General features: G+C 40.9%; 1 protein-coding gene and 1 long non-coding RNA gene across 3 annotated transcripts in view; one reads left to right on the forward strand and one right to left on the reverse strand.

The window, feature by feature from the left end:
• The window catches only part of HEATR5A (HEAT repeat containing 5A), a 125350-nt gene that overhangs the window by 9462 nt on the left and 100767 nt on the right, over positions 1–15121 (reverse strand). For both annotated transcript variants that reach the window (XM_019551573.1, XM_019551575.1), the window contains 6 exons: positions 12664–12898; positions 11610–11858; positions 9200–9327; positions 5950–6097; positions 3678–3950; positions 101–325 (listed from right to left, as the gene is read on the reverse strand). In XM_019551573.1, coding sequence (XP_019407118.1) covers positions 101–325; positions 3678–3950; positions 5950–6097; positions 9200–9327; positions 11610–11858; positions 12664–12898 — 1258 coding nt within the window. The remainder of the gene's footprint in view (positions 1–100; positions 326–3677; positions 3951–5949; positions 6098–9199; positions 9328–11609; positions 11859–12663; positions 12899–15121) is intronic.
• The window catches only part of LOC109321158, a 17638-nt gene continuing 10328 nt past the window's right edge, over positions 7812–15121 (forward strand). The window contains exons 1-2 of the long non-coding RNA XR_002103986.1: positions 7812–8399; positions 10176–10178. This is a non-coding gene — a long non-coding RNA (uncharacterized LOC109321158). The remainder of the gene's footprint in view (positions 8400–10175; positions 10179–15121) is intronic.

Genomic DNA, 15121 nt, shown 5'->3' on the forward strand with positions numbered 1-15121 from the left:
CCTACTTGGCATGGTAGGGGTGCGCTAGAGGGATCACGGCCGCCCCTGTGCCCCGCCCCGTGACAATCCGTTTTACTCTCCACCTCTACGTTTTGGTTACCTGGATCCCAGGAGTCAAGCACCGTGACTAAAGCACTACGGAGAAGATCAGTCCAAGCAGTTTTGCTCTTCTCTGCTTGAGCCATAGGAGAAGACAAAAGCCCCTTAAGAGCTTGCAAAGATGCAGTAACTGTCAAAGGTAACTGGCCATCAGGCAGTTTCACAGCAGTTTCTCTGAGGACTCCAATAATTAGATACAGGATAGTAGGGAGAACTGAAACACTTCCTACGAGACAAAATAAAAACAAAACTAAAGTGTCACTGGCTAAAAAGTTAAAGACATCCAGCATCAAGACATTAAACAACAGGAAATACTTTCCTTGGATTTTATTACTGTTATTTTAAAACCAGGTAATTTTCAGTTCTCAAAGGGTGCATCTACACATGTTCCTAAGGTGCCATTGTTACTGCACTGTGATTTAGTACTTCCAAAACTAAGTACTAAATGATGGTGCAGTAACAGACTGTACTGTGCCATGCCAGCGGTGCATAGTTATTTTTAGCCACTGTCACCGTAGCAAAGCTTTATAATGCTGCAGTTCGTGTCCGCAAACGCTACGTTGCCATAGCGTATTGCTATGGAGCATAGGTGGCGTGTAGCAGGGCACATGCCACCCCTGAGATTGGTCTCACCAGCCAGGGAGTTGGGGGCACTGAGAGAAGCACTGGTGGCACTTCCCATTTGCCGCTGGCACTTCTGTTTTCCCTCCCCCAACCTCCAGTCAGCAATCGGCTGCTGGTACCCCGCTAGTATCAGGAGACACCAGGTGCCCACGCTATGGAAACAGTGGTAGGCACACTCAAAGTATTCTATCTATTGAAAGTACTTCGTTTCAGGGGAAAAAAATCCAACAATGTTTAATATCAGAGTTAGAATTAGAATGGTTATTTAAAGAAATGCTCAATTCTCTTTTGTGTCATGAAGTAATTCAATTGATAATGAAAAGACTGGGGTATTTTTTTAGAAAGGTGGCAAAGGACAAGACTGGACAAAATATATAACATAATGAATGGTGCAGGGAAGGTATATTTGCAGCCTTCCTATTTCAGAACATATGAACAAGGGGATAATCAATTAAATCAACAGATGGTAAAGTCAAAAGTGATAAAGGAAATACTTTTCCCACACAACATGTAATTAGACCAGTAACTCATTGAAGAATATACTGAGATTAAAATAAGGATCTGAAACTGATACTGGGTAACAATATCTAGGACTACAAAAGGTAATGAGAATGTTGGAAGGGGGAAATCAGATTATGACCTACTTGCCTATGGTGCGGTTTTTTATTTCTCTAAATCATCTGGTGGATGGTCTATTAACAAAAGGATACTGGATTACATAGACCGTAGGTCTGATGCACCATGGCAAGTCCTCACATTATGTTCCTAAATCTTTGGATTAGGCTCTGTAATGTGGGATTCTGCACAGGCGTTGGTCCACTACAGTCAATGGATCAGGGTATGTGAATACATTCTATTAATTTAGACCCTGCTTCAGCAAAGCACAAACTACATCCTTAAATATGCTTTCATCGAGTGGTAGGCAACTGGCTTGGTGGGCCACCAGATCCAACTCATGCAGCCAGGGGGCTCTGGCAGCATTCAGTGCACGTGTGCAGGTAGGGGAGGAGAGGTGGAGAATACTCAGCGGTGTTGGATCAAGCTTCCTGCTGCCCAGCTGGAGAAGTGAAGAGACTGAGGCAGTCACCGGGTCCAACTATTGGCCTGCCTTGGACCTGAGCTAGGTTGCTCTGGCCTGCCACCAGAAAACATTACCAACCGCTTCTTTAGTTCACTGCTATTAAGCAAAATTCTTAAATATCTTAAGTGATTTCCTGAGCAGTGATGCATTTAAACACCATTTAAATTCCTTATCAAACTGATATTGAAAAAGAAAACCTTTGAAGTTTAACTGTGTGAATTTAGGGAGCGGTGTTGTTAATGAACATCAGCAAATCTGCTCATTTTATGAGGTGTATACACATAAGAGACCTTAGTTCATTTCTATGTTCTGGCCTCTTTACTTGGCCTGTTTTTGCAATCAACACTGCTACTGCTCATCCTGCTCCCAAATTTCCAGTCTTGTAAGAAGCCTCCCAGGCCAGATGACAGTTCTGTGGGCTGGATCTGGCCAGTTTCTGCTTGCAAAATAATCTGAATTACTGCAAGGAACAGACTTAAACCAGGAAGAAAACAAACATTTAATTTGACTTTCCTCACAAGCAGAATGGATCAACGTCCAAGATACTTTCATGCCAAACTGATGAACATAGGGTGGAAGACGGCAAAAAAAACCCCCAAAACCCCCAAATCATATTTCCACTCAACAGTAATCTTTATGATCAAAGATAGAGGACGATAAACTGTTTCCCAAAGTAGTCTGTCTTCTAGGTATGGTAAGCTGCTGCTTATGCCACGAATCTTCAGTGTTGAAAAACAAATAAGAAAAGGGGCAATTTTCAGGGCTATGAATGGCAAGGAGGGAATAGACCAAATATATTAGTTTTTAATAGAACCAGGAATGTCCACATGTGTATCTCAGGTTACATGAACAAAGTAAATAATTTAAGTCTATTAGGATCTAAATGAGACATAATGCAGCACGGTATGAGACACAAAGCAGTTTAGAGTGTGAAGTAAAAGCTAACAAGACAAAATATCAACCCATTTTAAACAATTATTTTCTAAAGGAGGGATCTCAGATTTGTAGCCCTGCAGGCCAGTTCTTGAGCACAAGATAGATCTGTGGGCTGGATCTGGAGTGTGGGGCTGGAAATTTGGTGGCAGCAGCATTAATTGCCACAGCATCTGCTGCTCCTCCTGCTACCAAATTTCTGACCCCAGGGACAACATGACATGGCTCCACAACTTGAACTGAGCCAGGAAGCTCTCCCCAGGGCCTGAAACTTGGGGATGGGACAATAGGCTATACCATTACCTGCCCAAAGCCATGGCAACTAATGATACCACTGCTCAACCCACCACCAAATTTCTGGCCCTGTGGGGAGCCCTGCAGGCAGATGACCTGGTTCTGCAGACTGGATCTGGCCCATGGGCCATATCTTTGACACGGCTCCTGTTTTAAAGACTTTAGCATGTAGTATGGGGAGAAGTTTCAATTATCTGAGAAAAAAAAACAACTGCTGCTTTGTATTTTGCGTTCCTGTAGTTTAAAAGGCAGCTATTGTTGAAAGGAAAGAGAGAGTATATTTCATTTTGCAGCACATTATTAGAGCTGCATTTTAAACTGAACATCTACAAAGGAAACAAACAGCTTAAAAAAAAGACGAAAACAAAATAAGTTATTTAAATTCAACTCCTTATGTGGAAGAGAAAAGGCTCTCTCAGTCAGATGACTTTAAACTCTCAGTTGCCCTGGTGCCCATCAGCTTGTTTTTTAACCTTTCAACACAAATAATTAGAATAGAAATTGTCATGGGAAAATCATCAAAAACTTGCTGCAGCACATATTCAGCCAAGAAAATGATATAGCAGCAAATAGGCTCTTCTATCACCATTATTTTTTCCTTTACCCTCCCCTTGTAATGAAATTGCACGTTGGAACCACATCATACCTTCAGGAGAGCAGACAGCAGGAACATCAGAGAGGATAACTAATGCTGCCGATACCAATTTGCTTCCATTCTCTGACAATAACTGAGGCTTTCCATCTTTAACTGTGAAGCTACCAGTTAATTTAGGGTTGAGCTGGGGGAGCTGTCTCACGAGAATGCAAACACACAACTCCAGCGTTGCAAAGACCAGTGACTTTCCAGGCACCAGGCCTCCCGTATCTTTTCCTTCCCCAAATTCTGGCAATGTCTCCTTTTCTGCTGCACCATCATCAACTACAAGTAAAATGAAGAAATACAACAGCTATTAATTTATGTGCTTTGTTGATAAAAGTTTAATTCTTGAAGCTTTGTCATATCAACAGCTGAACATTTGCAATTTTGAATTTTAATGCAGCATAACATTCACCTGTTGGATGACAGCTGTACTTTGAAATACATTCTTAAGAATGATAATCACTGGGCAGGCACACTTTGAAATACGCTTTTGTATGGTGGCACGTGTGTGTGTCTATAAGCAAGGCAGCTAGTAAAGTTAATTATCAGGCAAACTTAAAAGCAGATGGACTAGCTACCTTCCTTATAAACATACAAGTTAGAGTTAACTGCCAAATTTTCAACCCATGAAATTTTCCATGTTGGGAGTCTGCTCCAGCTGATATTTTTAAGGGGAAAGCATTTTAACTATGGAAGGGGAGTCTCTCTGTCCTGTGATCCTGTCATTCTGCTGAAACCCTGGCAATGTGAAGAAGTCTAGCGCAGATAGGATAAGTGCCTGGCTGAAGAGGAAGAAAAAGAGTAGATTGGCACAAGAAGTCTGAAAAATTAAGATGCAGGGTAGAGGTGGATACAAAGTGTGATTAGAAGTTGGGAGAAGGAAGATAATGGGACCAGCTGAGCAAACAGCCTGAGCAAGGCAGCTGTGACTGGATGACTGGGGCATGGAGAGCCAAATTCAAAGTTGGGGGTAAAACAAAAACTGGATAAAAAACTGGGGAGTGGGGGGAACTAGGAGTGGGTGGCAAGGATATCGGGACAAGTATGCATGAAAAGATTCAGTTAGAGATTTGATATGGAATGTGAGGAAGTAGATCAGGAGAGAGAAGAGAGAAACTGCCAGGAAAGGGTAATTGGCTGGGCAAGGAGACTGGGACGGGCACAAGAAGCCTAGAATGGAGAAAAGACAGGATTGGGACAGGGAGAACCTGAGCAGAAGAGGTTAGTCTTAAGGGAAGAAGGAAAAAGGGAAAAGACTCTGTGACCATGAAAGTACACTGCGCTTCCAGAGCTGGGGACAGAACTTGTGATTTCTGAGTTTCACCATACCTTGCTGTCAGCAGATGGTTGTGCAAACAACTACCAAAATATGTCTCATTCTCCTCTTGTATTGTTCCAGAGGATGACAACTTACAACTACTATCAGTTACTTCAGTGGTTCTCAAGCTTTTTAGACTTGAGGTAACCCTCAAAAGATTCAAGCACCCCTTGGATAATGTCAGCGTTTCGGTTTTTTTGTTTGTTTTTTACTACAGAAAAATCAATAGGGCAATTCTTCTGTTGCAACGAATTCAGATCGATCATGTTAGAACATTTTTATCAATATGGATTCCTCTTTGAAATTTCTGGGTTTGAGTGAAACCTTTTCAAAGGAAGTCAAGGCATCCAAGGGTGCCATAGCATTGTAGCTGATAATCACTGATTTAGCTCAAGTAGCAGATGTCTGTGAAATGGATCCAGAAGATTTCAACCCTGTTCCTGAATAATGTGAATTCTGCATATCATATTAACTGAAAAATTAGACATTCCATCATGTTTCTTTATAAAAACCTAGGAAGGTACATAAAAAAAACACAACAATAGAAGAACACCAATGTTGCTAAGTCAAGCACTCAAGAATTGTGAAAATGCCAGTGCTGCACTTAACTCTCCAACTTGAACTTGGCCCTCTTGTGTACATAACACTACCATATGGTATTTAATTACATGATAGATAAATGTGGGAGGCTAAGGCCGTGATTTTTCAGAGTATTTAGTATTATGTAGTACTTAAACACTCCTCCTGACTTCAGATGCAGCACCAACTCAAGTGTACCTGCAAATCATACTTCAATGATCTTTAGTCAGGCAACCAGAAAATGAACATACACTTAATGAGAAAGTGGAAAAGTTTGCTTAGAAACCTGTAGCAAAGGCAAGGTTAAATTCCAGTTCTCCAAGACAACAGCTTACTGCTTTAACCTTAGAAGTGTACATAATTACTAGTATAAGATTATACCTTCTGCACTTCTGCGTTTTTCCCGCACATGTTCCTGAGATGCAAAAAGAATCTGTTGGACCACTTCAAGAGCAGCAAGCTGAATGTCAGGCAATTCTCTGGTTAATATCAGTCGATGCAAAACATTCAACAGCTCTACACCCAGCTCCTGTAGTAAGAGAAATGTTCGGTATTTTAAGGCTCATAGTTTGGTATTGAAATTGTAGAAAAAGGCACCATTACCCAAATAATTCCTTTTTGCAAAACCAACAGCGCTGCTTTCATCATGAGAACTGCCAGCTCCTGTGATTTTATCAAAAGTGCCTCATTCTTCGGTGTTTTTCCTAAAAGCCTATGATTACACAATGATCTCAGCTTTCATTATAAAAGGTCATTTTCTAGTTCTTGAAGTTTCAGAAAGAAAGCTTAAAAACCATGATCAAATAGGATCCTAAGGGCTTAAAGACAGAAGGCAAATTAAAGAAAAAAAAGACAATATCATGCAGGACACCTAAATAATAATCTAGGCTTCTAAATTTTGGAGTATATTTTGAGGAGAATTTATTCCCCAATGGTCTCTAAAATCTTATAGGAAAGACAGATCCTTATCTACATCTGTTTTCTCCCAACATAGATTAATATCCATCCTGAGGTTTAAATATTAGTTTAGAACAAGGGAGTCAAACCCAAAAAGCCCCACAAGACAGATGAGCGGTGTGGAGCCCGGCCTCAGGCTGGATCAGGCCCAGGGAGCCCCTTCCACCCCACCTACTTACCTCCAGCATACTTGATCCAGCAGTTGCTCCAGCTGGTCTGGGACTTGTGCTGTGTGCAGTACTGATCCTAGAGCAGCTGGAATAGGTGCTGTGTGTGGTCTAGTTCAGCCACAGCAGCAGCTACGCTGCATGCAGTGGCCACGCTGGCCTGACTGCACCATATGTGGCACCTGCCCCAGCAGCCCCAGAATGGTGCTGCATGCAGGGTCACTTCAGCCAGTCTAGAACCAGTGCTGCATGCAGCACCTGTGACCACCGTTGGTTGGAGCAGGCACCATGTGCAACACGCTTCCCAGAGCGGACACACCATGTATAGTACAGTCAAGCATGCAGCGCATCTGACACTTGGACTGCATCATACACAACACTTGTTTCAGCTGCTCAAGGATCCGTGTCACATGCAGTGTGGGTCCCAGATCAGCTGGAGGAGCAGCCAGATCAGGTAGGCTGGGAGAGGGGAAGGAGAAGGGGATGGCATCCCCAAGTCCAATCCTGCCTGCAGAGTGGCATAATGCCATGGCCACATGCTATACCTCACGTGGGCAGCACTAAGGACCAGATGCCATTTGTTTCACACCCCTGTGGGATATGTTTGACACTCCTGGTTTAGAAAGAAAAAAAGCAAGTAGTTTAAACATGTAGTTTCATGACTTACTATTTAAGTGGATAATGGACCTTTATTTAAAGGTAGGCAAACAGAATAAAAAAAATCTTAAAAATAAAAGTGGGAGAGACTACAAGGTTCAAATACAAGAGGTAAATTAGGGTTTAAGTTATAGTAGGAAACCGAAAGGTAGGATGACTTCAATTGCGCCAGCCAAAGCTTTGCTTTTGCTTGCAGTTGTATCAGTCTTGGTATCTTTAAAAAAAAAATCATACTCTGAGTTATAGAAATACTTTGCATGTCTTACACTGCAATTCTTTGTCAGAAAAAACAGAGGTCATGTCATACAAACAAAGGGTACATTTTAATTTTAGGGACATGTTATAGCCATGTTGGTCTAAGAAATAGAGATAAACAAAGCTCTTGGGTCAGAGGCAATATCTTTTATTAGACCAATTAAATAGTAGCAAAAAAATTTTTTTCTTTGCAAGCTTTTGGGTATACACAATCTTCTTCAGGCTGAGGAAAATTCAAAGATTGTAAAAGTTCTCCTAGGTAGAAAAGAAACTTCATTTTGCATATGGGAGGTAAAAGGTGGAAGTTTATTCCCCTGGATACCTTAGAGTCCTTGTTACTCTACGATGTGCAGATTAGGCAGGTTTCTTGTCTGGAGGTGTCCGATGTCAGACAGGGAGGCGAAAATTTCTTCTTTTTGGTTAGCAATGAAGTTTACATTTGACTATGCTTCCCAATAGGGGTGTCAAAGATACGGCCTGTGGGGCACCTGGAGGGGCTGGGAATTTGGAGGTGGGATGAGCAGGGAAAGGATAAACTGAATTCGGTTCTGTGAACAGTTTCTGGCTTATTTTTGTATGGGACAGAACTCGATGCATCTCTTTAATTAAAAATAATGTTCTGAAGGAGGACAACTCCTAATCAGATGCTACATGAAAGTAAATCTAAAGGGTAAATATTTCTTCTGACTGACGCATTTCAGAAGAACACTGATCTTGGAACAGAAGGTGCAGTATTTTACAATGCGGTTTTCAGACTAGTGTCCCCCAAAGAATGAGCAACATCCAAGTAACATAGTTTCATAGTTTCTAGGGTCGGAAGGGACCTGAGCAGATCATCTAGTCTGACTCCCCGCCATGGCAGGAAAGAATACTGGGGGTCAAACAACCCCAGCAAAATGTTCATCTAACCTCCTCTTAAACACCCCCAGGGTAGGAGCCTGCACCACTTCTCTTGGAAGTTGGTTCCAGACCCTAGCCGCTCTGACCGTGAAATAGCGCTTCCTGATATCTAACCTAAACCTACCCTCTGCCAGCTTGTGCCCGTTATTCCTGGTCACTCCTGGCGGTGCTCGGGGGAACAGTGACTCCCCCAATGCCTGCCGATTCCCCTGATCAACTAGACTTCAAAAAAGGTGTTAACTTTTATTCAAGACGTCAAAATAACTGCCTAATTAATAAGTATACAAATCCTGATGAATTAAAAGTGCAAAACATTAGTAAGGATAGCACCTGGGTATAAAGAGATACAACAGGAAATTGATAGAGTGAATATTATCTGCTATCTACAGGAGTATTCAAACTGGTAAGTGAGTGAACCACGTTTGTTTTGTTTTGTAAAAGGAAAACTTATGTGGCCTTCATATAATGAAACACTTTCTCGACTTTTACTTTTAAAAGTCAGGACTATAAAACGAAGGTTTATCAGATTAGTTGACAGTTATGCAGACACATATACACTGTGAGCTTCCTTTACATTCAGTACCTCAAACTACAAAGCGACCATCCTGGTGGGCATTAAGTAAAGCAGAGTGATCATTGAGTTACCTACCAGGCATTATCACAACACACTGACAGATTCTGAATTAATGTATTACCTGATCACCACCTACTTTAGCTCTAGGCCAAGGAACATCAAGCAATGCCTGTAGAGCATGTAAGCATGCAGTAATGTTGTCCATTGCTGCATCTGATCGAGGGGAGCAGAGAAATTCTACACTAATTCCTGAAAATGGCAGAAGAGGGGAAAAAACAAAAAACATATTTTTTAAAAACATTCAGTAACTTTGTCAAATAAACTGTCCTGTTGACCAGACCTGGAAACAACATATTATTTTACACACACACACACACGCTTTAGTGAATTAATTTTTGCAAAAAGTCCCTTAGGGCAGGGACTTTTTAAATTCAGTGTCTAAAATAAAGTTAAAGCGACTAAACTATCCATATGTTTCAGTATATATAAATACCATATTTCTTGCATACATCATGTGCCTTGTCCCCAAAAATCAGCTCCCCTAACTTGCGGTATGTGAAATAAGTGGGAAAATCATGTTTTGCCTGAGATAGAAGCACGATGGTTTTGATTCCTGCTCCACAGTGCAGCAGTTCTGGTCTTCACTTCACAGGTGTTAACAATCATCTCTCCTTTTTAATGATCATTCCACTAATCAAGCGACCCTTTCTGAGGGCAATTTTGCTGTCCCTTAGGACTTATTGTCTTATTTAACAGCTCTTCAGTTTTTTTCAAGATCCACCCAAGGATCTCAGACTTCAGCAGCAGCTATGATTTTAGTTAAGCAGAAAAGAGAGGGTAAGTCAGCCAAAGATTAGCCTTTGTACCTGTACTCTGCACCTATGACTCGAGGAAAAAAAATATTCATAATGCCTTTCAAAAATATTGGAGTCTGAATCTACTATGTGAAATTTTTTTTTTCACAAAGACCCAATATACTATCTCCCCCAGCTTGAATCTAATAATCCAGAAACTAACATGTAAACTCTTATCGTACTGATTTACATTACAGAATCAATTGGTAGGGTATCTATGGTATAGATTAGAAAGACTGAGAGTTCGTCTTAATTTAAAAAATACTTCAGATTTGTAACAGATGGACTCTGCCTGATTGAGGGGGCAACCAAGGTCCAAAAAAGCTCGACTGTACTAGGGAGAAAGACTCCATGATTCAGAGGAAAAGTCAGATAAAGAAGAGGAATTCCTCGGAGGACTTTGCTATAAGCCCACCATGCTGTTCAGAGTGGTGAGGAACCAGATTAAAGGTAATAAACTAAGGGTGTGTCTTCATGAGACGTTTACTGTGAAGTCGACTAATTTAGCTCTACAATAAAATGTCAGTGTCTACATGTGTAGTGTTATTAGGATGGAGTAAACTAATTAACTCTGCCAGACAAGAGTACTGCCAGACACAAGTACTATCTTTTGGCAGAGTTTCATCAGCTGCAACACATGTGTAGATGCTGACGGGACTGGCTGGGGCATGAGATGCTTCAGTGCAGGGCTTGCCTGCTGGCTAGCCCTACACTGAACCATCCTCATACCTGTACCAGCCACTCTGCAGCACGTTGAGCCATGGCGAAGCAGCCACAGGCTGGCAGGATGACCCCTCAGACTCCTGCCAGCTGGGGATCCTTCGCCTCAGTTCAACGTGCTGTAGTCCCGGGTGCACATGCAAACACAGTGCCCAGGAGCAATATACTCTGGCACAAACTGTGCTGGAGTTTATTCAGCCATATTAATTGCACATGCAGACATGCCCACAAGGGAGTGTATTATTTCTAAGTATTTTACATGCTATGGACATAAGGGATAACTGCATTTAGAAATCTTTAGAAAGGTTGTGTGGTTGCTTATCATTATCATGTGTTCCAGAAGTGATAAACTGGGAATGTAGAGTATCTATGTGGTGGCAGACTTGGAGAAGAATCAGAATTTGTCTCAGTGGCCTAAGGCAGGTGACCCCCACAGTCCTTTATCCAAGGAGGGATAACAGGCACAGTGCTGTGGCCAGAGATTGGTCAGGGAAGGAAGGAAAAACAGTGCTAAAGATTGTTGTGATCACTGATCAGGGAGGTTTAGAGACTAATGCGAAATATCTTGCTGAGCATCTAGCATACACAGCTTGTTCACAGCTGTGTGTGAGATGAAGCAGCTATAATCAAGTTAGTAGGTGCACTTTGGAATTACACTGTTGTCCTCAGATCGTATTAGTCCCTAACATCAAACCTGTAGGTTTATTGGCTTGCAGTGAACTGTCACATGCTTAGTTTAGCTGTTACTGGATATTTTTCCCAGCACAACTAAAAGCAGATTGTAATTTTGTCTCCAGGACTTGACACATTCCTTGCCACATGCATTTTGAATATACACATTATTCAGTGTTGCAGTTAGAAGCAAGCAACTACAGTATTACATTGGCCACAGTTTTATGTCTTATTGAAACTAACTGTTTAGCATTGAGTGTCCAGACAGATTACACACTCACGGACCCAAGATAAGATGAAATCTGTCAGTATTCACATCCTCAGGAGATTTCACTGCAGCCCTGGAGGAAGAATCTTGGCACATTGTAGTTGGAGTGACGGGTCGGGAGAGATTAGTTAGACCTTCATCTGGATCTACTACAATGAAACCTGTGCTGGTGAGCCATAATGCTGTAGCATACAGGATTAGAGACCAGGAGTTCTGATAGTATGGTCTTGCATTTTCAATAGTCTCTGCAGCATAAAATGCCCCACCTAGAAAAAGAACAGTCAACACAGTTTTGAATGAGATGACTATTCTCAGCTATAATTATCTTGTCAGAGTATTTTTGTAATTGGGTTGGAGTGTTGGTCTAGAAAATGTACGATAGGCAAGGATTCTCACTTTATCATTTGCTGGACCAATTTTGTAGTCAGGACCTTTAGCTCATGAGCTTTCTGGCATCAGATGTTCTTCCTCAGGTTAACTGAAGAAGGACACCTGGGGCATTTATACACATACTTTTTTTCCCTGGGACATGCCACAGAGCTTCTGTTTGGAAGCAGCTGTGACTAATCAAGTCTGTTCCACATGTGAGCTGACGTGAACTGCACTACACTGCACGCAGTTCTACAAGCAGCGAAATGCACATCAGCATGCAGAAAATGGCGGCAGTGAGCTTGTGAACTAAAGCACCTCTGAGATATTTTAGTTCAAAAGCACGCCATTGCCATCTTCTCAGTGCTGATGTGTATTTTGCCACTTATACAATTGCAAATACTGGACACTTTTCAAGGTGCCTGGAGCTGCACTGCATGCATGTATAAAAATGCCCCCGATACTGAAAAACTTGGCTAACAGTCCTCCCAGCTATACAGCTGGTTCAATAAAATATATTTCAGAGTCCTTGCCTATTTTTATAATGGCACTACATTTTTATGATATGCTAATTGTACAATATTTAGAGAAGGCCTGGTGGGTTGTGCTTAGTAAAAACAATGTACCTCAAATAGAATTTAGTAACAGTTCTTAAAGTTATAAGCAATGTGGATGAAAATACTGTTTAATTTGCTTTCTTACCTTCAACAGGAAGCTGAGAGGCATATTCAGAAGGTAAAGTTAAGAGAGCAAAATCCTGAAGCGCAGCAAGCCAAAGTTTGCTTAGTGTTCCGAGGTCTGCCTGGACCAGGTCTAGAAGTCCATTGGCAGAAGAAGTTGCATCACTACAGCTTTCATCAGTGGAATCTGTGATCCTCAAGGACTGTTTGTGTCCACCACTTTGGTTTTTTTGTCTTTCAACTGCCACTATATAAATCTGCTCAAAGATTGAGAGACAGGAAATTTCATAGATTTTCTTGTCAGAAGAAACTAATATGATCTAGTTTGATCTCTGTGTGTAACACAGATCAAAAGACTTCCTTGAATTAATTCCTGTGCAGCAGTTTTGGATGAACTGAAGCATATTTTCTAAAGATTTCAAGTGATTCACAACTCTTGGTAAACTGTGCCTGTGAATTAGCTATCTTCACAGTTAAAACACTACACCCCTTTTCTAGTCTGATTTTTTCAGACTTCAAATTAGAGTCTTTGGATCTTGTTGCATCTTTTTCTGTTAGGTTGAAAAATTTATTATCAGATTACCAATGTCCAGAAAGACTGAGCAAATCAGTCTGTTAACCTTCCTTCAGCTGCAATGATGTAGCTGCTTACATCCAACCTACCAAGTAACCCAAACCACACTGTTACAATAACTTGTCTTCTTTTTAATTTAGCACTCTAGAACCTTGTATCATTTGAAAACATTATCAGTAGCAATATCTTCTTTATTGCAGGTTATTGATAAAAAATGGTAAATTAGGAGGTCCAGGACCCAACTGTGACTGCACTAGAAACACACCTGCTCAAAGATGATTTCCTGTTTAAAACCACATTTTGTGACACATCAACTAGTTTTTAATAATTCACTTGATATGCAGTTCTCCCATTGTTATTTTTTCTTAATAAGAGAGACTCAAGTCAAATGCATACTATTATCCTTTTTAACTAAATCTATAATCTAAAGAAAAAAGATATCAAGTTAGTTTGAAAGATTTATTATTAAACCTTTATGAACTATCACTACCTTTCTTTAATCTTTGATTAATCAAGTCTTTATCAGACATTCCATTATTTTGCCCAGAATCCATGTCATGTCTATAATTATCTGAGTCATTCTATTTAAATACTGAAATAACCTTCCAGTCCTTTAGAACTTTCTAAGTGCTCTAAGGCTTATTGGAAATTAGAGTCCACAGAAAGTCAGCAGCTAGCTCTTTTGAAATTCTTAAATGCAATTTATTTGTTTGCTTTTACAACATTTAAAATAATTGCATGGTATTTAACTTGTTTTATGGTCACGCCACTGGCCTAGGAACTAGGAAACTCCGATTCATGTTTCTAAAATGTATTGCATCATCTTGGTTAAGTCAGTCAGTCACCCTGCCTCTTTTCATCAGCAGCAAAACAAGGCTAACCAATACTTCTTTATTCCTAACCTATATCTGCATCATCTACTTGGCTCTCAAATTCTTTGGGACAGTCTGCATGCAAAAGGACTAGTACGATGAAGTTGTGATCTTTTGGGACTTCTACATGCTACTGTTACATGAATTATAAATTTTTAACATTAATAAACTGGATTATTGATAAAGGTGAGTAGCCCTGGTTCTGAGCATCCAGTAAAACAGGAAGAAGTATTTAAAAATAGCTATGGAAATGAACATTGTTTTCACAGATATACTTAGACAAATGTATGCCAATATTCTTCAACCTCTGCCAGGTGAGTAATTTCCTACAGTGTTCTATATGTCAGAAGATGCTCTCCATGTAACAGCTGAAAACTTCAAAAAGTTTGGAGACCAAAGACCTAAATGAACTTTGTCATTTTCACGAAATGTTCTTTACATTTCTAGTAATCTTTATTCTGATTTAGGGTCTTCCTTAAATCTAGGCTGCTTTAAAATGCTTTGAATTAAATTTCTTATCTTTAAAGTTCTAGAAATAAGACTTCTGGCACACAGTCATTTAATGGTGCAATATGATTTTTTCTTTGATCCCAAAAATTGTGCTCCTGCCATGCCACATGTGCATAGCAGGATGAATGATTCTGGAACCAGAGATAAGATCCCAATTGCACGATTACTACTTGCCATATGCTAGGGGAGAACTTAGGAACATACAGGGGGTGCCTGGAGAACTGGTGCGCTCACTGGAGCTGGTTCAAGGCTGAGATTCACAATTAGCTGATTGTCAGTTCCAGCTCCAGGACTGCACCACAATACCAGGCTCACTAGTGCAGGTAAAGGTGTGATGGGATGTATGTGCAATCCACACAACCGCATCTCCTGTCATGCCATACATGCATGGCAGGAGGCATGATTGTGGGATTGCACGTTTCATAGATTTCACAGATTTCATAGACATTAGGGCTGGAAGGGACCTCGGGAGATCATCGAGTCCAGCCCCCTGCCCAAAGGGCAGGAAGTCAGCTGGGGTCATA

This window comes from Crocodylus porosus, unplaced genomic scaffold, assembly GCF_001723895.1.
Source record: "Crocodylus porosus isolate Cpor-Errol unplaced genomic scaffold, CroPor_comp1, whole genome shotgun sequence".
In the NCBI taxonomy this organism is placed as follows: Eukaryota; Metazoa; Chordata; order Crocodylia; family Crocodylidae; genus Crocodylus; species Crocodylus porosus.